This window comes from Salarias fasciatus (assembly GCF_902148845.1).
Source record: "Salarias fasciatus chromosome 7 unlocalized genomic scaffold, fSalaFa1.1 super_scaffold_4, whole genome shotgun sequence".
NCBI classification, from domain to species: domain Eukaryota; kingdom Metazoa; phylum Chordata; class Actinopteri; order Blenniiformes; family Blenniidae; genus Salarias; species Salarias fasciatus.
In genome coordinates, this window is record NW_021941229.1 from 2061243 (window position 1) to 2085491 (window position 24249).

General features: G+C 53.5%; 1 protein-coding gene across 3 annotated transcripts; it reads left to right on the forward strand.

Annotated features, from left to right (window-relative positions):
- Positions 1-901: 901 nt before the first annotated feature.
- LOC115382716 (nipped-B-like protein) lies at positions 902-24171 on the forward strand. Of its 3 annotated transcripts, none has more exons than XM_030084563.1 (47): positions 902-1087; positions 3248-3393; positions 6005-6170; positions 6284-6384; positions 9793-9901; positions 9980-10128; positions 10647-10777; positions 10851-10941; positions 11036-11572; positions 11641-13065; positions 13184-13300; positions 13381-13563; positions 13921-13992; positions 14091-14180; positions 14273-14373; positions 14450-14536; positions 14628-14859; positions 14936-15087; positions 15175-15255; positions 15336-15436; positions 15513-15639; positions 15712-15794; positions 15887-16019; positions 16100-16243; positions 16409-16495; positions 16730-16935; positions 17010-17112; positions 17206-17304; positions 17426-17572; positions 18230-18364; positions 18437-18535; positions 18611-18664; positions 18749-18857; positions 18954-19090; positions 19371-19511; positions 19594-19687; positions 19881-20035; positions 20108-20198; positions 20280-20453; positions 20545-20735; positions 20834-20941; positions 21061-21261; positions 21345-21491; positions 21658-22025; positions 22096-22270; positions 22357-22548; positions 23758-24120. In XM_030084563.1, exons 2-47 carry the CDS (start codon positions 3330-3332, stop codon positions 24118-24120), a joined length of 8052 nt encoding a protein of 2683 aa, XP_029940423.1. In that variant the 5' UTR covers positions 902-1087; positions 3248-3329. The 3 variants fall into 3 exon arrangements, with proteins under 3 accessions (XP_029940423.1, XP_029940425.1, XP_029940424.1); XM_030084565.1 differs by having other exon boundaries at positions 903-1203; positions 23758-24171; XM_030084564.1 differs by lacking the exon at positions 902-1087 and adding an exon at positions 1367-1470.
- The last annotated feature ends 78 nt before the right edge of the window (positions 24172-24249 follow it).

Consider the following 24249-nt stretch of genomic DNA (forward strand, 5'->3'; position numbering starts at 1 on the left):
CTGTTAATGAATGTCCAGCTGGAGTGAAGGCCTTTATTTATGACCCAGTGGAATGTCCTAATGGGTAAACACAGGATTCACAGGTGAGAAACCCTGACAGGAGTCAGACTTTAGCTTCTGTTGAAGGGAATCGTCTGACTGCTGTGTTTGTTATGGGGACAGGTCTGTCTTAGTCACTCGTCCATCTTCTGTACCACTTCATCAACTGACAATCTCATCGCAATCACCAATTAAGCTATTTATTTGTTTATTTATTTATTTTTGAGTGTGAGAAGAAAATCCAGGCATGCACAAGTAAACCATGCAAACTCCACAATCTGAAAACCAGACTAAGCTGGTGAGGGAGGCCAGGACATGTCTAATGAAGTGAGACAGTGTCTAACTTTCGGGCTGGATTGATGATCCATTAGTTTGAGGAGTAAGACATTCGTCAGGTCCTGTAATCCTAATTATCCTGACATGCCAGATGAGTCAGATTTTAATCTCTTTGGTTGAGTTTTCGGTGGGAGTGAATCAGCTGAAAGTGTCATCAGATGAGGACTAGCCATGAGACTGCTGGGTGTCTGGAGGGTGACGGGCCTGGCGTGGATGTAAATATTGCTGTTGGTGCATGCAGCTCTATTTTTAGAGGCTCATAAATGATAGTTAGGCGTGTGAGTGAGCTCCCCGCCGGTGGAGGGAGTTATAGCTTAATTAAGGCTTCTCCTGGTCGGCATTTTGAATGAGAGAGCCGGCTGCGCTTCCTCCAGTCCTGCCCCCATTGTTTTGGTGAGCCGGTGCGCTCGCGCCCCTCCAGCCTCTGTAGGAAAGACTCCGGTTCGAGCGCGCGCTGCCCGCGAGGGAGAGAGTGTGAAGCCCGGGAAGCCGGGGTTTGCGGCGCTGCTGCTGCTTCCAGCCGTTACCCGGAGGAGCTGTTCGAGCAGCGGGACAGAGAGGGAGCTAGAGCCTCCTCCTCTCCTCCTCCTCCTCCTCCTCTCCTGCTCCAGCTGCCATCCTACTCCTGCTCCTCCCCCTCCTCCTCCTCCTCCTCCTCCTCCTCCTCCTCCTCCTCCACCAGAACCACTTCTCTTTCTCATCACATCCAGAGGTAAATAAGCTACATTCAACAGTCCCAGCCTCCTTCCAGGTACATTTTCCAGCCTCCCCGCGGGTCTTGGCCGTGCCTCGCAGCCGTTCGGAGCCTCCGCGGACCGGGCCGAGGGGGTAATTCTGATTTGTGATGGGGTCTTTTCTCTCCCTATTTTTTTTTTTTTTTTTTTTTTGCTGTGCTTTGTACCCCTGGCTCCTTGGCGTCGGGTCGGGGTTACGCTTCCTTAGGCAAGTCCCAGGTCCGCTCCGCGAGCCCCGGACGCGGCGGTGAAGGCCACGGCTGGTGCGCTGGTGCAAACCGGCAGCGATACCGCGAGCTGCGTGCCGGGGGAGACCGAGCCGGAGTGAGGCAGCGGCGGCTAACTGCGCCTGATGCGCCCGGTGATGCTAGCTAAGGCAACTTACGAGAGGAGGCTACACCTAGCCTGCTAGCACACGCTAGCTTCATCTCTGCTGGCTAGCCGGCTAACCCGGAGTTGGTTTCTTTTTTTAAAAACCCACTTTCACGGACATCTCGTCGTTCTTCGCCTGTTCCACTCGTCCCCGAAAGCGTGAATATCAACAACTAACGAGTGATAATGGAGTCACAACTAATGTCAAAGACATGCTAATGTCGCTGTGTTGCTTCGGGTTAGTCCCGTCAATTTGACACTGTCACTGCAACAAAAGAAGAAATTTCCATGAATTAGCGAGCGTTTAAAGCTGCTATAGACCGCGTATGTGCTTTATTTGCTCTGTTTTAGCCGTGAATGCGAATGTGGCAACAGACGAGCTAATGAGAGTCAGGCACACAGATTCATGTCAACTTTTTAATCAGTAAATCTATCGGATTGCTCTCCACTGGGTTCTGTTGAGGCGGTTGAAATGATCTCTGGACGTGGTCGTTCGTGGGATTGTAGTCTTAATCTGGATTGAATTATGCATGAGCCTCAGTGTTATAGCATGGAGGAAGTCAAGGATTCGTCCCCCCAACCTGAAATCAATTATATGTGGACGCTAATCAGGAAATGCGTGTGTGGGAATAAGCACCAGCAGTTCACAGTACACTCTGTTTATGGCTGCTGTTGTGTTTCACAGCTGATGTATTTCTGAGCCTGAGATCTCACATCAGATGTGTGTATTCATGAAGGATGGCTCTTTGAATTGTGCTAGAAAAATGAATGTAACATTTCAACTTTTTAATGAGCGAGTGTGTCCCTCGGATTGCAGTGTACAGTACAGTTTCATCCTGTGCAGGGTCGTAGGGCTCTGGAGCCAAACCCAGCTCACCGGCAGACGGTTTTAGGGTCACCGATTATCCTCAGATGCATGTTTGTGGGAGAAAAGCAGACTACCTGGAAGAAACCCACACGTAGAGACAACATGCAAACTCCACACAGAAAGGCCCCAGTCTGTATTTGAACCCACCACCTTCTCACTGTGATATACACACAACCATTCAGTGTCACCCGATCTTTAAAGAAACACTGTTTATATATCTCCAAAGAAGCAAACTGATAAAAGCTGAGACGATGTGAAGTGATCCTAATGATCGCTTGTCTGGCGTTTGTGAAAGAGGAGATCAGTAGAAATGTAGAAAGTTTTTCAGGTCTGTTGCAGATGATTACAGTCATTTGCAGCAGAAAACTGAAATGAGGAGTTCAAGTTATCGATGCAAGCTAACCATTAATTACACGATTGTCTTAATTTCAGTGAGAAACAAAACACAGTCAATGTGATTATCACGATTAGCAGCATCAAATTCAGACCTGATGAGTCGTCACTGTGCAGCACACTGTATGTATGCGACACGTCTCATTGGAGTTTAGATTTCAGACCTGAGCAGGTAGAAGTTCTAGCTTCTGTAAAGAGGAAGGAGATGGTTTCCTCCTCGGAACCTGGCATCAGTGAGCGGTGAAGACATGCCCAGGCTTGCTGCCCGCTATAAAGTGTCTACGTCAGAGGTTCGGATATGCTGCCACTGTAATAATGCCCCCTCATGTGCTGACGCTGTTTGGATTGTCCGTCCTGGAGGAAGCGCACTCCAGCTCACCGGAAAACAGTCGGCCGCCTCTTTCTGCCATCCCGACCGGAGCGGTGTAGCGCGTGACGTTTCAATGCCAATCCTGTGTGAACGCGTCGCGTTTTCTCACTCTTTCTTTCCTCTCTGTCTCCGCAGCACGCTGGAGATGTGACAAATAGGAGGTGATTGGTGATATTAAGCAGCCTGTGCAGCGACGCGACCTCTTGACCTCTTCAGCATGAATGGTGATATGCCTCATGTTCCCATCACGACTCTTGCTGGAATTGCGAGCCTGACAGACCGTAAGTGCAGACGATCAGAGCGAAACACTGAGGTCTCCCTGAGACCGGCGGTTTAGTGAGGAGGCCGGCGGTGGCGGCCATGCAGCCGAGGGAAATCACACCGGAGGGGCATAGCGAGGCTACCGGGGGATTTCTGCTCAGATAGCGGAGAACTAAAATGTTTCTGAACTCCAGAGAGTGTGTGTTCACACACTCCAGGCCAGGACTCTGCAGCCACTCCTGGCTCCCCGAAGCGCTCAGGAAATCATACAAAAACAGACGTTTAGTCTTATTTTTATTTCAATTACACACCAGAGTCGTTTTCAAAATGACTTTTATCTTCTGGATAAAAAAGACATGAAAACTAAAGTGAGAAAATAAAAATGCTCAAATGACTTGAATTGGTAAAAGATGGGGAAAAAAAGCTTAAAAATTAGAAAATTAAGCAACACTGAGATGATATTGTCCTTCCTTCCCTCCTGTGGCCATCAGACCCTTTAACGCCTCCCTGCAAATACTATTTGCCGGCTTTGGTTAATTTCATCCTTTATGTGCTTATATCAGTCACCTTTAAGCCTTGTACATATTAATATTTAATTTTTATCCTGTCTTATTTAATTTTCAACTTTCTATTTATTCTGTGTGGAGCAGTGCTTAAAGGATTAATGGAGGATTTCTATTCTGTTCCAAAATGTCCAAATTGTCTGAAAAATACTGGAAAAGAAGGATGAAACTGCTAAAATCATTTACAAAAGCTGCTGACAATGTAATGCATTGTTTACCGTCCTAAACTGTAACTCGAGTTTTATCGCTGGCGCTTCTGTTGGTGAAGGTGTCGGAGTGGTGGTTTGGATCAGAGTGTGGGGAAGATGAAGGCCAGTCGGTCACTTCCAGAAGCAGCTTTTGAGCTATACTGTTAAATATCAGTCTCTCTTGCTTGTTTTCTAGTTTCAGTTGATCTCTAACACACCTCGAGTCAGTTGGATTGCAAAAGCGTGTTTCAATAAGCTGATTTGCAGCTTTATCATCCATTGATTGCCTTGGTTTCTCTCTAACGGTGTGTTTCCACTGAACGCGACGTGAATTTTTCACGCGATGACATTACATTCAAAGTTAATGTAATTACTCGATTGTCGCTCAAACTTGAGCGATGAAGCGGCGAGCGTTTCCTGTGAAAATTTGCTCACCGCTCGAGTTAAAATAATTGAATTTTTCAAGCGAATTCGCGTGTTGACGCACTAGGACAGCCTATCAGCGTGGAGGTCATCACGGACGTGCTGGCGACCATTTTTAATGAAAGGAGGCATGTATAAGAGAGAGGCTTATATTTTAAAATGTTCAAAAAGAGCAGAAACATGTTTTGTGTCAGTTTGAACCCAGTAAAATGTACTGAGGTCATTTACTGAAAACAAGTATCAAACAGTACTAAAACAGTAATAAACAATAGTGCAGTTTAGAGCTGGGGGATATATTGAATTAATTCGATTTTATTTTTTAATTGATGTGAAAAAAATTCAATCTCAACTAGGGCTGAACGATATGGGCAAAATTTCATATCTCGATATCCATGCCAGATATCTCGATATCGATACGATATATTACAATGGATTCAGTAAAAGTTCAGAAAAATAAAAACATCATAATACAAAAGGATGTAAGAAAAAAAATGCAGTTTTATTCATGAGAACTCTCTGCCACGACCACCAAACTGGTTTGTGCAGATTCTGCAGCCGCCCTCTGCCATCAGCTGTCAACCAGTAAACGAGGTTTGTGGTTGGCTGGCCTTACCTGTGCATGGGCGAGCTTACACACAGGGCAAGCAGGGGAAATCTTGATATCGTTGATTTTGAGAAACTAATGTCCTGAATGTTCATATCGCGATATCGATATGATAACGATATATCGTTCAGCCCTAATCTCAACATCGAGTTTGTTTTCTGTCCCTCTGCCATTTTTACTGGACGCATGTAATACCTACTGTCGCCACACCAGGAGGACTGGCGCTGTAGCACAGACAGTACAGTGCTTTTATGAACTTTCTTCAAAGATGCACCCGGTCATTAAAGGAGAGGGCTGTTAATGGAATACTGGTCATTATTAGAGGATTTACGGAACATACAAAGTCAGTGTAATTGTGCGATTGTCGCTCAGTCTTGAGTGCTGAGTGCTTCCAGCGAAAATTCGCTCGCCGCTCGAGTTGAAATAATTGGATTTTTCAAGCGAATTCGCGTGTTGACGCGCCAGCCTATCGGCGTCCTCCTGATAGCCCTCCTCCAGGGCTTGGAGTGACGTGATGCCACAGACAGCGGCGAGGGTTGTTTGCTGATGTACCAGCGATAAAACTCAAGCGTGTAGCGCAGTGCCATTCTATTTGTCGCTCGAATGAATTCGCGTTCACCGCTTCTGGTGGAAACGCAGCGTTACCCTCAGACCGGACCTCACCTGTCCAGCTTTGATACGCTGCTTGATCATGTTGTGCATTCTCAGGTCTTTCAGTCAAAATAGAAAGTCGTGCAAAACTTCAAATAAATCAAGACTTTTCACAGTTTCAGTGCATTTCTATAGGATTATTCTACATGTCCTGCTTCTCTCCACTCACTCGGCCTGACTTCCTTTCAATTGACCCCTCCAGTGTTGAACCAGCTGCCTTTGCCCTCTCCTCTGCCTGCCACCACCGCCAAGAGTCTCCTGTACAATGGAAGGATCTCCGAAGAGGTCAGCAGCCTGCTGGTGTGCCGAGATGAGAATCTGGTGACTCAGCTGGCTCACAGCCTTAACCAGGTGTCCACCGAACACATGTGAGTGCGCGAGCTGCCTCCCTGGGAGCGCGGTCCACCGCTACCACGCCGTGTTTCCTGGGCAATGCGAGAATGTCGGAACGTGACTCTCTGGTGTTTTGCTCGTTCCGCAGAGAGCTGAAGGACAACTTGGGGAACGATGAGCCCGAGGGGGACATGCCGCCACTCCTCCAGACGCTGCTGTCCAGGAACCCCACCATCTTCAGGGACAAAAGTACGCACGCCCCCTTCGAGGGTCTGGGTGGTAAGGAGGAGAGAGAGGCGGAGCTTTACTGCATGTCTAATCATTGGGGACGGAGCAAAATGTGCTCTCTAGCGCCACCGAGATACACTAAAACAGCCTGTAGGAATATTGTATTGTCCTCTGATATCTCCAAATGTAGGACAGTCTTCCGTCTCCGTCCGGCGGGTGGCGAGGTCCCGACCGAGGCTGCCTGCAGGTTTCATTTCTGTTGTTGCTTTTGCTCATCATGAAACACGGAACAAACGTCTGAGTTTAGATACGACTGTCAGAACTGAAGAAATGCAACGAAGCAAACGAGTGGAGGGAATTTCAGGGATGACCTTCACCTCTGAGCGACCTTGACCTTTGCACAACTCCCCGGTTTGTGTTGTGGAGAGCTGGTACAGCCTCGCACGGGGCGGAATCCACTGGTGCATGTCACACACGGCATTTCTGAAGCGACAGGAGAGACTTGAGGCGTAAACGGCGGGGCTGAACGGAGGCGCCATATTGTGACGGACAGAGCCAGATCCAACATGGCCGACGGAGCAGACTCAGAGCGGCAGCTCTTTCCCCGTGCGTGACCTTGTTTAAGAGAAATGTTTGAAGTGGTTGTGCTCCAGGAGCAGAAGCAGCCGGTGGTAGCGTTCTTCAAAGGGAAACTTTATTTTTACAGTCTGAGCACTTCTAGAGCAGGTCGCTCTCCGTCAGTCAGCTGTGTCTCCGCTCTACGCTCTGCTCCTTCACAGGAGCTCCGTTCACTTCATATTCATGACTCCAAATGCTTCCACTGTCTCATTGAAAGCTTCAAGTTTGGCCACACTGGACCCTCTGGTGGGCCCTCTCCGGTCCAAAGTCCCTATGTTTGACCCCCTTGCTTAAAGGTGCTGTAGGCAGGATTCGGCATCTCCGCCATCTTGCTTAGGGTTACCTAAGCAAGATGGCGATTTGACCCATCTAAGAGGGCGATTTGAAACCCAGCACAGCCAATCCTGTCCTGTTTTCTCTCACATCACGCCCTTACGGAAGTTAAGCCCCTCCCACAAGAACGTGCGACAAACGCCCCTCGACCAATCACGGTTAGAGCCTCAGGGGCTCTTCTGATTGGTCAAAGATACCTGGAGCTGTCTAGACTCCTTTTCAGCTCAGAACAGAGACAGATGGAAATGCTGCGCCCTCGCGGTAGAGCAGTTATGCTACACTCCTAAAGGATTATCAATGGATACTCTAACATTTAATCTGAAGAAAACACAGAAAAATTAGCATTGACTAGCAAAATCCTGCCTACAGCAGCTTTAAGAGGGCTCTCAAGTCATTTGAAAGTGGAGAATTTAACCCCAAGAGGCTGTGACAATTACTCAAAGAGATGATTTTTACACAAGTCACACAAAAAAGTGTTATTGATGGAAACCTACAGGAAGTGTAGATTCAGAGCTTCTAAATGGGACTAATCAACATGTTCCCTGAGAAATTAAGCAATCCTTTTACATTATTAGCAGCAAATGCTGCCTGATACGTCCCAGTGTGTTTTGTCACTTGTTCAATGAGCGCTTGGATTAAAATGTGAAAAATCAAAGCAGTGGTGAGGCGAGCTGATCTAACTGGACCTGAGAGCAGTTTAACGTTTCATGCTTTGCTATTCACGCCAGTTCTTCAAGCATCTGTTTTAGTGTGTCAAAACTATTATTTCAGAAGATGCAGAAGGAAAGGAGGACGTTCCCAGACATGCCCAGTAAAGACCTTATTCCCTGTTTAAATCCACCACTGTCAGATCATGTGGAGTTAAATCAAAACGTGGACGTTCTTTCAGCTCGTCGAGGAAGGTGCTACCATAAAACTCTTAACAGCGCGTGTTTTGTCATCAAAACAACAGCAATACAGCTAATTACCAGCAACACGCTCACATTTGTCTTTTAACCTTTGTTCGGGGAAGTTTTCTGGTTTAATGATCAGCTGCAGTAGCCTGTCATTACAGGCAATCAGCCAGCGTACAGTATGCATGCTAACCGAGGAGGAGGAACTCTGCAGAGGGTGCAGTCAGAGGACGCTTCGCCGCTTCAGGCAGGACGGTTAAACCGCTATCGTTCACTGTAGTGACCTGCGCCGGCTGAGGAAAACACCTTTTCACATTAACGCAGAACCAATTAGAGCAGAGATCTCCTCTGAACTTCAGTGTAAACTCAGATGTACTTTAATGAGCCAATCCCGTATCAGGAAGTGATCGTATTGAAGCTGTCGCCGCGGTCGAGACGTGTCAGGATGGCGATTGAAGACATTTAAAGATTAGGGTTAAAGATTCTCACTCAACACTCAGCCGTCTCTCCAGGTTTTAAATGGCCATTTTCCAAAGTAATTGTTTGGTTTTGTGAAAATATAGAGATTTTCTGTTGGTTATTATGGGACTGTTTCACCGTTCCGGGTGGAACTTGGGATGGAATTGAACTAAGATGTGTTTGATTCTCATGAAGACTTGACTGGTTTCCTGGAGTCCTCCTCCAGCACACCTGAATCTGATCGGCTCCTGCTGACGAGCTGCTCGTTGGCAGGCAGGTGTGTCGGAGCAGGGAGACCTGGGAAACCTGCAGGACGGGGATGCAGCGCTTTACACTCACTCAGTTTATCACCTCTGTGAGGGAAGCTGTGCAGTGTGTGTGTGGCCATCAGGTAGGAACAGTTATTACATCCTGCTGTGTAAATAAAGAGGTTATTTAGTTTAATTAAAGGGAAATGCATTGATCTGTTCTATATGAAACCCAGCCTTACCTGTGATCCGACACTGTTAAGTAACACACACTACTACACACACACATACGGCCCAGCTCCATATCCAGTGGAATAGACCCATAATAACCTTTAAATTAATTAATTTATGATGAAAATGTTGTTTTTACAAAACCAAACAATTACTCCTGCAAAATCAAATGACTACAGTCTGAAGATAGTCAGTTTTAATGACCCTTCTGGTGCACAATACAGTGAAATGTCCATCAAACTCGTCTTCTGGGTGTTTTTACAAACTCACCCTGACAGCGTGGCTTTGAGGCTGATGCTGCTTCGCTCGCAGTCATCTCAGCGTCGCAGTGTTTTTACAAAAAAAAAAAAAAAAAATCTTTTTGTTTTTCATGGCCGGATTGGAGCCTGTTGCAGACCAGTTATAGACCACGGGCCTTATGTTAAACACCCCTGCTGGTGTAAGTGTTTATAAAATGAGATCTGATCCAGGAAAGGCGGGCCCGGTCCTGTTCCAGGACAGTGGTAGTGCAGAAACGATGCGTTTGCTGGTGTGTTGGTGTGAACGGGGCCTGAGACGAGAGCGTGGCTCCCTGCTGACTGATGTGTATTTGCATCGTTTCCTTGTTTGCGTGCGTCTGATTGTTGTGTTCCCTCCTCAACTCTTAGATGCCAGACAGCAACCGATGATGCAGCAGTACAAGATGTCCCAGAACCAGGTCCATGGCAGCCCGGCATCGAACTACCAGCAGACCTCCGTTCCTCAGAGCCCCTCCGGGTAGACATGCTCTTCTTTACGCTCACTCCATGAGATCCAGTGCATTTCCACTTAAAGCTCCTTCTTCCTCTTCCCCAGATGCTTCACGTCGCCTCAGTCGGGTTCGGGCGCCCGGTTCGTCCCCCAGCAGAACAGCCCCATCCCCAGCCCCTACACCCCCCAGAGTCCTGCAGACTACATGCAGTACAACCCCCCCAGCTATTCCCAGCACCAGCAGACGCAGCAGGGTGAGCCCCGAGCCGGGAGCCGCCGGCTAATGCAAACCTCTAGAGAGCATTGAAAACGCTCTGCGGTTTACCTTAGTGCTCTTCAGCATGTGACTGAATCATGGCGGAGCAGAGGTCCACAACAGATTTACCCAAACAATATGCGCTGCACTTATTTCAGCCATTCATTCCAGTAGGGGCTAATGCTAGTCGCCGTATCTGTGGCCAAATATCTATGCAAACTCACCACTAAATGAGCTCTGAGTGGTTTTATAGAAGGTCACGTTTTGTTTCTTGTTTTATTTACTGTTTTTATTGCTGTTCTTGGTGTTTTTTATTATTGTTTTATGCTGCCTTGCTTTATCTCATGAGTTTATCTTTATAGTATCTGTCGTCTCCCTCTGCCCCGTATGTGAAGTGTGAATTGTTTCCTTGACAGACGGATTGATGATTGATTTGATTGGTTATTGATGTGAGTTGAAGCGAGGCACGCTGGGAGGCTCTGACGTCACCAGGCTCGACTCCCTCCTCTGTTTCAGTCGCCGCCGGCGTGAGAAGCCTCCATGAGAACAAAGTGTCCGGACAGCTCTCCAGCAACTCGTCCAATCACAACGCCAGGCTGGGCTCGGACGGAGAGTACCTGAGCGCGGCTCACAGGCTGGGAAACGAGGTGCTGCGGGGCGTCCTCACACCCCGAAGCAGAACCCTGCCCGGGATGCTGACCGCTGTCTGTGTTCCTGCAGGAAAACGACTCTTCGGTGAAGGCGGCGGCGTTCTCCGTGAAGTCTCCGCAGTCCGCCTGTTCCCCCGCCGAGTCCCAGCAAGCCGCCAAAAGTAGCTTCCTGTTCCTCCACTGCTTCTCCAGCTGCTGCTGCTGCTTCTTCTTCCGTCACGGCGTCTTTGTCCTGAACTTGTGTTGTCTGTGCAGGGTCCAGGCCTCCTCTCATCATGCAGTCGCCCCCGCCTGACGTAGCGCGGGGCGCGGCGCCCGACCTGCTGCTCGCCGCCGCCGACCGCAAGAAGAGGCCGAAGGAGAGGAGCCGAGAGGAGAGCGAGCAGGCCGACGGGAACGCCCTGTACGACATCGTGAGCTCTCCGTCCAAAGACTCGGCCAGGCTGACGCTGAAGCTGTCCCGAGTGCGGTCCCAAGACCTGGACCCCCTCGAGGAGTCTCCCCGCAAGACGCACCCGCTCCCGGACCCGGACTCGCACCCGGACCGCGACCCGGCCGCAGTGCACGACGGCAGCCAGCCGTCCAGGACCGCCCCGGACAGGGCCGGGCCGGAGGAGCAGGCCAACTGTCAGCAGGGGGCGGCGCCGAGGCCCAACGCCAAGGAGGCGGGCGGGGTCATCAGCGGGGCGGCGCCGGACGAGGCCGAGATGGACGCGCTGGCGGAGATGGAGAGGATAGAGCGGGAGGCGGCCGGCGACAGGGAGCGCTGGTCCAAGGAGGTCCAGGACAAAGGTGAGTTCCTGCCTCCCGGCGGCGGTCTGCGTCCGCGGGGAGGCTGACGTCCGGGTGCTCTGTTCCAGACAAGCCGCTGAAGAAACGGAAGCAGGACTCGTACCCTCAGGAGGCCGGGGCGGAGGCCGGCGAGCCGCCCAACGCCGTCGGCAAGCCGACGCCCAAGAAGACCGGCGCCACCAGCAACGGGTCCGGCCGGCCCGCGCTGATGGTCAGCATCGACCTGCAGCAGGCCGGGCGGGTCATCGGGCAGCCCGTGGTCGTCCTGGAGGCCGAGCCGCTGTGCGAGGATCACCTGCGGCGCCTCAAGTCCAAGTCTGACGGGAAGGTCGTCAAAGGCGCCGAGAGCCGGCCCGGGATCATCAAGCATCAGGGCGACTCTCCCCAGAAGTCCGGCTCCGACGGGCCGGCGGAGACCCACAAACACAAGCTGGACGGGCGGCGCGACGCCAAACACAGACACGACGACAGGACGGACGGCGGCGGCAGGGGGGGCGGGGACGACAGGCGGCCCGACGCGCCGCGCCACAAACACGAGCGCCATCCAGACCCCCTGCAGCGAGACGACAAGAACCACAACAGCCACCGCGCCGACGCGCCCAAGACCACCGGCAAGCTGGACCGCAACGCCAGGCACGAAGAGGACAGAGGCAGGGACAGACAGAAGGACAGGGACAGACACCGCGACAGAGACAAACACAAGGACAAGGACAAGGACAGGGAGAAAGTTAAAGACCGAGACAAAGACAGGGACAGGGACAGAGTGAAGGACAGGGTGAAAGACGGAGACAAAGACAGGGAGAAAGTTAGAGACCGGGACAAAGTTAAAGACAGAGACAAAGTCAAAGACAGAGAGAAAGTTAAAGAGAGGGACAAAGTCAAAGAGGAAGACAACGACAGAGAGGAAGAGAGAGACAGACACCGAGACAAAGATAAAGTCAAAGACCGGGACGGAGACAGAGACAGAACCAAGAAACACAAGCTGCAGCAGTCCAGAGAGAACTGCAGCAGAGGCTCGCCTGAGCAGCAGCCCAGACCCGACAGTCCCAGAGCCAAGCCGGACGGGAGCCGGCGTCCCGCCGAGCTCAACGGCCAGCAGAAGACCGGCGGCGGCGGCGGCGCCGTCCTCCAGAGCCAGCAGGCCCGGGAGCACCGGACGGGCGGCGGCGCCGGCTGTCCCGCCAAACACCAGCCCTGCCAGTTCCCCTCCTACCTGCTGGGCGGCACGTCGGGGAGCCTCAAGAACTTCGTCATCCCCAAACTGAAGCGAGACGGCAAGGACCGAGAGCCGTCGGGCCAGGGCAAGGCGGCGGAGGCCTGGAGCGAGCCGCGCGTCCGCCTGGAGCGAGTGTCGCTGGTGGACAACCTGAACAAGAAGGCCAAGCCCATCGTGGTGCTGAAGAAGCTCAGCATCGACGAGGTCAAGCGCATCGTGAAGGACAACAGGAACGCCCACGGCGCCCGGCCCCGGAACTTCGACAGGTCTCCCAGAGGTAGGAGCTGCTGAGTCCTCATGGTTCTCACACGTGTGTGATCCATGTTTTTAATCCCTGTCGCCTCTTGAAATGCGTTTCTCTCTGCTCAAAGTTTGGTCTCCTCTGGCTCCTGCAGAGACAAACAAGCGGAGACACAGTATGATCAGCAAGAAGTCCAAGTACACCGAGGTGAACTCTGACGAAGAGGAGGAGGAGAAGGAGGAAGAGGACAACTCCGACTCCGACGACGAGAGTGCGTGTCGTAGCGGGATGAGGTTTCTCTGCCGTTTTATTTATGGAAAAAAAAAAATGTTTCTCCCGGTTGTGTTCCAGTCGTGAGGAAAAGGCACAAAAAAGCCAACGACCGGACGTGGAGGCACGAGGAGCGGAGACGGTCCGGAGAGCAGCGGCGGAGCGGAGGGCTGCAGAACGCCCGGCGGGGCTCGGGGGGCCGGCAGCGGGACTGGAGGTCCGACCAGTCCGACGAAGAGTCCCCCACGCCCAGCCTGAGCGAGGGTGAGCCAGCAGAGGGCGCCGGTCAGCCCAGCTCCACCGGAGAGGGGCGCATCAGGGAAACACTGTCTGAATTCACCCGATACACACACGCCACACACACACACACAGCTCACACTCTGGATCCTGTTAAAAACCAGCTGAAGACTTTTTCACTCCGGAAGACTTTTAGCCTTTGACCTCAGCTGGTTACATTCACGTGTTTCTGTGTTTTGCTGTGTTCACTGTGAAGTGCTTCAGTGGACGATGCTATAAAAATCAAACCTGTCCCGTTTCCAGCTTTTAATGTTCTGCACAGATCTGTGGACGAAACGTCTTGAACTTCGCTGCGGTTTTTAATCATGTTGTCTTTGTTTTCAGTGGCCAGAAAACTGAAGAAGAAGGAGAAACAGAAGAACAGGAAGTTGTACGACTCCAAGATGACTCAAGAGGGTATTGATTTGCCTCGCTGAATGCTGGGAAAATACTCGGGGGTTTTGTGACTGAAGAAGGAGAAGACACAACAGCGTTCTGCGTTTCTGCCTCAACAGAAATGATGGACTCCTCCGCCTTCAAGAGATTTGCTTCCAGTGTGGACAACATCCTGGAGAGCCTGGAGGACGTGGACCTCGCCGCTGCAGGTACACACACACACACACACACACACACACACGCACACATGATCGCGGTGTGACGGTGGAGGACGGTGGACTGACTGTGTTTCTGCTCTCAGACGACGACGAGGTTCCTGAAGAGCTCCTGCTGGGGAAGCATCAGCTGAGTGAGCTGGGCAGCGACTCCGCCAAGCTGAAGGCCATGGGCATCTTCAACAAGGTAACCGCGCGCCGCTCCGCCGCCGCCGGGACCGCCGCGCGCCGCGCCGCTGACCGCTCTTTTCTCTGCTTCTCAGTTCTCCACCAGTAAGCTGGTGAAGATCCTGAACGTGCTGGAGAAGAACATCCAGGACAGCGTCAAGCTGTCCACCTTACTGAACCACGTGAGTCCCGAGCCGCGGGTCCCGGTCCGCCGCGGCGGTGACGCCTCGTCGCCTCATGTCGGCTCCTCCGGCGTCTCCTTTCACCTCCCAGGATAACGAATCTCTGGACGAGGAGCGGCTGTGGCGAGACCTCATCATGGAGCGGGTGACCAAGTCGGCCGACGCCTGCCTGACGGCGCTCAGCATCATGACGTCTCCGCACATGCCCAAGGCGGTGTACATCGAGGACGTGATCGAGAGGGTTCTGCAGTACGCCAAGTTCCACCTGCAGAACTCCATCTACCCCCAGTACGACCCGGCCTACCGGGCGGATCCTCACGGAGGTCGGGCCGACGCGCTGCCTCACGGTCGCAGCAGAAAGACTCCGTTCTCACTGGATTGGTCTTTTTTTTCGCCCAGGTGGCGTTCATACGTCAAAGTCCAAGCGAGCGAAGGCGTCCGCCCACAAGCAGAAGGTGGTGGTGGTGCTCTACAACAAAGTGTGCGACATCCTGAGCAGCGTGTCGGAGCTGCTGGAGATCCAGCTCCTCACCGACACCACCATCCTCCAGGTGAGAGAGTGACCCCGGCGGGGCTCGCTCGCCCACTCGCCCGCCGCTGGACGCCAGCTGACCCGCCCCCCTCTCTCTCCTCGCCAGGTTTCCACTCTGGGCATCACTCCGTTCTTCGTGGAGAACGTCAGCGAGCTGCAGCTGTGTGCCATCACGCTGGTGACGGCGGTCAGTGCCTCCGGCTTCCTGCCGTTCCAGCAGATCGGCGCCGGCGTTCCTCCGTTCATTCCGTTTCTCTGTGATTTCAGGTCTTCTCTCGATACGAGAAGCACCGGCAGCTCATCCTGGAGGACATCTTCACCTCCTTGGCCAAATTACCCACAAACAAACGGAGTCTCAGGAACTTCAGGTGCCTGAACGATTGAACAGAGGTGTGTGAAGAGTGTGTGTGCGCAGGGGAGTGACCTGTGTGCGTCCCGTTCCAGGCTGAACAGCGACTCGGACGGAGACGCCGCCCACATCCAGATGGTCACGGCGCTCGTGCTGCAGCTCATCCAGTGCGTGGTGCAGCTTCCGTCGGACCGAGACCCGGAAGAGGAGCCCAAAAAGAAGGTAACGGCTCAGAGTCTCCGGCTCTGTCCTCGCTCCGCGTGGCGCCGCGTCACGCCCTGCACGTCTCCCCAGGTGGACAAGGACGTCCTCATCACCAACTCCTACGAAACCGCCATGAGGACGGCGCAGAACTTCCTGTCGGTGTTTCTCAAGAAGTAAGTCCGCTCGCCGTTTGCTGGCTCGGCGTGGCGTCCGCGACTCTGAACAGCTGTGTGTGTGTGTGTGTGTGTGTGTGTGTGTGTGTCAGGTGTGGCAGCAAGCAGGGCGAGGAGGACTACAGGCCTCTGTTTGAGAACTTCGTCCACGACCTGCTGTCCACGGTCAACAGGCCCGAGTGGCCGGCGGCCGAACTGCTGCTCAGCCTTCTGGGCCGCCTCTTGGTGAGTATCCCGCCGCGCTCCGCGCCGCCGCCGCCCGTCCCGTCCTCACCGAGGCGTGTCTCCTGCGTCCGGGGCTCCAGGTGCATCAGTTCAGCAACAAGCAGACGGAGATGGCGCTCAGGGTGGCGTCGCTCGACTACCTGGGCACCGTGGCCTCGCGGCTGCGGAAGGACGCCGTCACCAGCAAGATGGACCAGAAGGCCATCGACCGCATCCTCAGAGAGGTAGGCCGCACGACGAAACACAGCGCCAACTAGTGGCCTGGCTCGCTAACCACAGCCTGTACAGCTTTTCCTGTTTCCATGGAAACGGGTCGCGGTGTGTTGTCAGTGGAAGCGCTGTGGTGTGAAGCAGCCCGGGATGATTCTGCTGTGTTCTGTCCGACGCAGACCGAAGGCAGCGACGAGACGCAGCAGCTCCAGAAGGCTCTGCTGGACTTCCTGGACGAGAACGCCGAGACGGATTCCGCCTTAGTGGTGAGCAGATCCTCTACATGCAGGACAGGAGTGTTGAGGAGGAAGTGGAAGGAGGGAAAGATCTGTCTGGAAGGTGTTTTATTGTCTTGTGAAAGCTGTGAAGTGAGGGATGGGACCTTTATGATGAGCATGGACACTTTATGATAGCCTGAATTTAAATAAAACAACTGAAAGTTTAGAACAGAAACAAACAGGCCGTCTGTTTCCATTAACGTTGGGTGTTCGCGGTCTCAGTTTGCCAGGAAGTTTTACATCGCCCAGTGGTACAGGGACACGGCCAGCGAGGTGGAGAAGGCCATGAAGTCCCAGAACGAGAGCGACGAGGACGTGAAAGGCTTCCGCCACTCCAGGGAGCTGGACTCCACCGAGGAGGTGGTGCAGAGGGCCGAGGCCAGGAAGAAGTTCCTGCGCAGGGCCATGAAGGCCTCGGCGTCTCAGAGGTAAGTCCTGTTTCCGTCCGGACGGCCGCGCCGACCGCAGCCGACTGCAGCTCCTCTCTGCTCTTTCCTCTCAGGACGAACTCGGACACCATAGACTACGAGGACTCCTGTCTGGTCGTCAGATACCTGGCCTCCATGAGGCCGTTTGCACAGAGCTTTGATATTTATCTGTCGCAGGTGAGAGGATCGGCTCCGCTTTGACCGCAGACACAGAGAAATGGAAGCTCTGACTCTCCTCCTCTCTCTCTCTCTCTCTCTGTTTGGATGCAGATTCTGAGAGTGCTGGGCGAGAGCGCCATCGCGGTCAGAACTAAAGCCATGAAGTGTCTGTCGGAGGTGGTGGCCGTGGATCCCAGCATTCTGGCACGGGTCGGTGGAGACGGCTCGCCTCTGTCTGATGATCCTCCAGCTCACTTCAGCTGCATTACTTGGGATGAGCTGCTGTTTCAGTAGCCCTGACCCTCCGCTCTGCCGTGTGTGTGTTTCCCAGCTGGACATGCAGCGCGGCGTCCACTGCCGCCTCATGGACAACTCCACCAGCGTGCGGGAGGCGGCCGTGGAGCTGCTGGGCCGCTTCGTGCTGAGCAGGCCCGAACTCATCGAGCAGTACTACGACATGCTGATCGAGAGGATACTGGTACGTCGGTGAACTTTCCCCGTCGTCTTAATGATTAACCGGTGGGGTGTTCTCACTGCACGCCCACGCAGCGACGCCTGGACTCCGTCACCGGCTCAGCGAGAGGAAGGAGTAATATAATAAGAAGGAAAATGAGAATTCCAGCATGATGATCTCCCTGAAGAAAGACTGAGGCTCCCTGCAGCCCAAGTTCAAGTTTTAACCTTTGAGCAAAGTTTGACCAAAAAGTTCACGTCCAGTGCAAAGGTCATATGAGGTGAAGTTGTTTTCCCACAGTGCCACCTACTGGTCCAACGGTGAAGTGCAGGGATGTGACTACAAACACTGCTGTGCTTGTTTTAACGTCAGCTTCTTCAGTGTTTATATTTAAACTCAGCAGAGACACTGAAACCTGAAGTGTTGCTACACCAGGAAGAAATGAGCTCATTCTGAAAGGACTCACTTTAAGGAGACGTAGAAAAAAATGTATGAATAAATTAACAACCAGTCTTTTTTTTCATTACCAAGTCACTTGTTTTGTTTTTCTGAATAAATAATCGGCAGAATTAGAGAGAACCAACCCATGAAGAAGGAATGCGGCCATGTTGATGTCGGTTCTGGACGACGGTGTCAGAGTGACGGGGAAACAGCTGATCTGAGTGAAGTCTGTTTCCTCAGGACACGGGCATCAGCGTGAGGAAGCGGGTCATTAAGATTTTGAGGGACATCTGTCTGGAGCTGCCCGACTTCCACAAGGTCACCGAGATGTGCGTCAAAATGATCCGGAGGGTCAACGACGAGGAAGGCATCAAGGTGTGTGTTGACAGCCGCTCACGGCGTCCTGCTGCACTGGCAGCTCGTTGACGTTCCGCTCTTCTGATCCAGAAACTGGTGAACGAGACCTTCCAGAAGCTGTGGTTCTCCCCGACGCCCAGCCACGACAAAGACGCCATGACCAGGAAGATCCTGAACATCACGGACGTGGTGGGTGTCGGCTTACAGCCGGGGAGCTTCCCCCCTTCGCTCCGTCTCACCGTCTCTCGCTGCGGTTCTCTCCAGGTGCTGGCGTGTAAAGACTCCGGCTACGACTGGTTTGAGCAGCTCCTCCAAAACGTGAGTGTGTGTTACCTCACTACTTGTTTCCGCTCTCCGTCAGTCCACCGGACGGCTCGATGTGTGTGTGTTTTGGTGTTTCAGCTGCTGAAGTCAGAAGAAGATGCTTCGTACAAACCTGCCAAGAAGGCCTGCGTTCAGCTGGTGGACAACCTGGTGGAGCACATTCTGAAATACGAGGACTCGCTGGCAGGTGTGGCGATTTAAAGAAGCGGCGTGTTTGATCGCAGCAGTCTGGCTTTGTCGTCGGTGTGGGATTCTGACGTGACAAACTGTTTTTGTGTGTCAGATTGTGAAGACAAAGGGGTCAACTCGGGTCGCCTGGTGGCGTGCATCAACACTCTGTACCTGTTCAGCAAAATCCGGCCTCAGCTGATGGTCAAACACGCCATGACCATGCAGCCCTACCTGACCACCAAGTGCAACGTGAGTTCTCTTCCTCAAGCTGCAGGAAGTGGTTTCCTCTCCCAGGCAGCAGCTCGGATGTGTTGCAATAGGGCCATCTAGTGGCAGCCGTGTGTAATCACAGCTGTATTTCCTCATCGCTGTTCTCACAGCAGGCAGCTCTCGCTGCTCTATGAAGAGACACTGACTGACTGATGTAAACACACCGTTAAAATGATCCAGCCTGCTGAAACACACCTGGAGACCCTCGGCTCTGTGTGAACCACGGTTAACGCTCGCCGTGTGTGTCCTGTGGTTCCAGACTCAGAGCGACTTCATGGTGATCTGCAACGTGGCCAAGATCCTGGAGCTGGTGGTGCCGCTGATGGACCAGCCCAGCGAGACCTTCCTCACCACCATAGAAGAAGACCTGATGAAGCTCATCATCAAATACGGCATGACGGTCAGCCTGGGCGGCGGACGGGCAGAGGGTGGAGCTGAAGCGGAAGCGGCGGCTCTGATCGGCCTCCTGTGTGTGTTCTCAGGTGGTCCAGCACTGTGTGAGCTGCCTCGGCGCTGTCGTCAACAAGGTCACTCACAACTACAAGTTTGTTTGGGCTTGTTTCAATCGTTACTACGGTAAGGACCAAACTGTTTCTGTTTCAACTTGTTTAGCTAAATGAGACATTTTGTAGAATCCAGACCTTTTACTTTTACTCTGGAGGCTCCTGCTTCTGTGTGTTTCTGGGAGTGGGCGTGAAAGGGGGTCCACCCCGGTCCTGGAGACCGTATGGGGGCGTCTGTCGGGGACCTAACGATCCTCACCCTGCAGGAGCTCTGGCGAAGCTGAAGACGCAGCACCAGGAGGACTCCAGCAGCTCCACCCTGGCTGCCAACAAGCCCACGCTCCTGCGCTCGCTCTTCACCGTGGGAGCGCTCTGCCGCCACTTCGACTTCGACCAAGAGGAGTTCAAAGGCGCCAACAAGGTCAGAGCGCAGCGCGTCGCTCGATGCAGTGTGTGGACGTGACGGGACGGCTGACTCCTCTCTGTGTCTCAGATCGTCATCAAGGAGAAGGTTCTGGAGCTTCTGCTGTACTTCACCACTCACGAGGACGAGGAGGTGCAGATCAAGGCCATCATGGGACTCGGTACGGACTCCTGACTGAAGACACGGGCCGTGCCGTCCTGTTGTCGGCAGCTCCTCTGATCTTTGCCTCTCCTCTGTGAAGGCTTCCAGTTCATCATGCACCCGGAGCTCATGTTCGTGCAGGACGTGAAGGTTCTGTACAACAGCATCCTGTCGGACGAGAGCAGCCTGGTCAGCCTGAAGATCCAGGTGCTGAAGAACCTGCAGACGTACCTGCAGGAGGAAGACTCTCGAATGCAGGAGGCAGACCGGGAATGTGAGCTCAACCGATCGTCTCACAGCGTCCGCTGCGTCAGGGACCACTGCTGTGGCTGAGCGGGACGGTGCTCTCTGTTCTGTCCATGCAGGGAAGACGCAGGCCAAGCAGGAGGACCTGAAGGAGATGGGGGACATCTCGTCCGGCATGAGCAGCTCCATCATGCAGATCTACCTGAAGCAGGTGCTGGAGTCCTTCTTCAACTCCCAGTCCACCGTCCGACACTTCGCCCTCAGCGTCATCACTCTGACCCTCAGCCAGGGCCTCATCCACCCTGTTCAGGTCAGTCCAGTCCTCTGGATCCTGAGTCCCGGCCCGTCCTGAGCTCTCCAGGGATCAGGGATCCAGGATCACCTGTGGTGTTGCTTCGTGTCTTCCAGTGCGTGCCCTACCTGATCTCCATGGGAACAGACCCGGAGCCGACCATGAAGAACAAAGCCGACCAGCAGCTGGTGGAGATCGACAAGAAGTACTCCGGCTTCATTCATGTGAGTGAAGCGTTCAGGGGTGGAACCCAGACTGCTGCTGTGCAGCTGTGACGCTCCAGCTGATGTGGGTCTTCCGGGTTCGACCTGCCTGACTGAGGTGTGTGTGTGCCGTTCCTCAGATGAAGGCGGTCGCCGGGTTGAAGATGTCGTATCAGGTGCAGCAGGCCATCAACGCCTCTAAAAACACGGTGATCCGAGGCTTCCGTCACGACGACTCGGACTCGGCGCTGTGCTCGCACCTCTACACCATGGTCCGAGGGAACCGGCAGCACCGGCGGGCCTTCCTCATCTCCCTGCTCAACCTGTTCGACGACAGCTCCGTGAGTTCACGCGCCTCCCGTCGGGTCCGTCGGGTCCTCGGAGCGCGGAGGTCAAACCGCTGCTGTCGCCTTCGCCCCTGCAGAAAACGGACGTCAACATGCTGCTGTTCATCGCCGACAACCTGGCCTGCTTCCCGTTCCAGACGCAGGAGGAGCCGCTCTTCATCATGCACCACATAGACATCACCCTGTCGGTGTCCGGCAGCAACCTGCTGCAGTCCTTCAAAGAGGTCAGAGGTCGCAGAGGCCGCCTCCCCCGGGCTGCTGCAGCGTCTGTCTGGTTACACCCTGTTCTGAAATTGTTAATCTGAAACGTGAACGCGGTGCGAATGATCCTGGTGTCCTGTGTAGATGTGAATATCCCCGCGGGGTTTGATGGTTTCCTCGTCTGTGCAGTGTTTACGTAAAGACCCCGTCCGACATGAGAAGAAGGTGAAGACGAAGAAGAAGAAGAAGAGGAAGAAGCAGCATTCTCACCGGAAGAAACGCGGCTCGGACGAGGACGAGGAGCGGAGCAGCAGCTCCAGCAGCAGCAGCTCGTCCTCCAGCAGCAGTGAGGACGAAGACGAGGAGGAGGAGGAGGCGGTGCGCAGGAAGAAGAAGCCTGCGGACTCGGACTCGGACGTGGAGGACGAGGACGCGGTGATGGACCGGCTGCCCGACAACAGCAGCCCCCTGCTGGACTTCGCCAGCGCGTCGCAGGGCATCCTGCTGCTGCTGGTGCTCAAGCAGCACCTGAAGAACCTGTACGGCTTCTCCGACAGGTGAGCCGCCAAGCCCCGCCCCCTGCTCCCCCTCTGTCCACGCACACTAAACTGGCTTCTCCCCTCACAGCAAAATCCAGAAGTACTCTCCCACGGAGTCCGCCAAGGTGTACGACAAGGCGGTGAGCAGGAAGTCCAAGGTGCACTTCAACCCCGCCCAGACGCTGGAGTACCTGAAGCGCGACCTGGCCCACACCGAGCTCAGCTACGACTCCAAGAGGAACATCGTCAAGCAGTACCTGAACGTGAGCACCGCTGTCCGCGGCTGCACGTGCACGCACGCTCGGATTGACGCTCGCTCTCCTGAACTGGCCTCCTCTCCTTCCTGCAGTTCAAGCTCCTGATGGAGCACCTGGACCGCGACGAGGAGGACGAGGAAGGTGAGGCCAACGCCACCGCCAGAAACAAAGCCATCAGCTCGCTGCTGCAGGTGCCCAAGTCCCGCAACCACAACCACAGCAACCACCACAGCGCGCCGGCAGAGAGCGACGAGGACGACAGCGAGGACGAGGACCCTCCCGTGGTAAGAGGAGCGACTGGAACCCCTCCACTTAATCCCTCCACTCAGGAAACACTGCAGCAGCGGTTTCTGTCCCGTCTGGAGGCAAATCAGTGAAGTCTGTGTGCAGACATGTTCACTTCCAAAATATGTTTAGCAGGAACCGTGCAGAAGTATCCGTCACATAGCAGTAACAGCTCAAAGGTGTCAATAAAGTAGCTGTAGAAGTAAAAATATCAAGAAAGTAGCAGTATCAATAAAGTAACAAGAACAGTTGTCAATGAAGTGACAATAACGGTTAAAAAGTATCAATAAATTAGCAGTAGGAGTTTTAAAGTGTGAAATAGTCCAGGTGTGAAGGTACAGAACTGTTTACGCCGGGCTCACACTGAAGGCGTTCGGCTGCGATACGGAATCACCGGAGCACTGCGACTCCCACCGCCTCCGATGCAGCTGCAGTCCGCTGGACGAGGTTGCCAGATCCGTCGGTCTCCCGCCAAACAATATGAAACCCGTTTAACTCAATAGAAAGCAGCTCAAATCGCCATCTCGGTTGAAAATACACGTTCGGCCATTAAAACGGTATTTGTATAATAAACGCGTCACAAACACAAAACCATTTCGTCAACCCGCCCACTGTGTTAAAGAAGAAGCTTGATTTAGCAGAAACCCGCCCAATCTGGCAACACAGAACTCCAGTCTTAGAGCTGTTTTGAGCCATTTTGGAGTCGTTTGACTTTCCTGCAGTGACGAAGTACAAAACCGTTCATTCTTCTAAAGCGTATGACGACTGCATCACGCATTTTGTTCTGTATTCTACCAGAAGAAGTAAAAAAAAATGGAATATTAAAGCAAAAACACGACCCAGATTTTATTTTGAAATCACGTACGCGTTTCCTTCCGGCTCTCGACTTGCTTCAGTCTGGATTGATGCGGTAGGGCTGCGGCATGCAGAGAAATGGGATCCTTGTGGAAAGATTCTGGAGCTCCGCAGAGGCTCCGGAGCCGGACCGCGGCCGGTGTGAACCACAGCATTGACTTTAATGACCACAGATTAGCTGCGGTGTCCGTTCCGCAGCCGGAAGGCATCCAGTGTGAGGCCGGCGTTACACGCTGAGCTTGCTCTGAGTTCAGTGTTGTTGCTGTCCTTGTTGTTGTCGCCATCGTCTTGCTGCTGTTGTCGTCGTGTTGCTGGACTGAGCTGTGATCAGTCTTCCTGACTCGTCCCTGCAGAGGAAGCCGAGGAGAGGCGGGGACGGCGGCGGCGGCGGCGACGACTCGGCTCAGCCCGCGGAGACGGTGGAGGTGATGGACGTGGTCGCCATCCGCTGCCCCAAATACAAAGACAGACCTCAGATCGCCAGGGTGGTGCAGAAGACCCGGGGCGGCTACAGCATACACTGGATGACCGGCTCGTACTCCGGAGCCTGGGCCGTGGCCAAGAAGAGGGACGGCCGCAAAAAGGTGCCTTGGGTGGACAACATCAAGGAGTCGGACATTATCTACAAGAAGATCTGCCTGACCAGCGGGCAGAAGCTCTCCAACAAGGTGGCACAGACGTTACGGGCGCTTTACGCCGCCAAGGACGGGACCTAGAGCTCACCCACTGAAACCACGCACACACCCCGACACACACCCCTACACACACACACTCTTTGAATCCAGTATGTTACATTGAGAGAGAGGGCCACACTCCTTTCGATCCACGGTTCTGGTGGAGGAAGT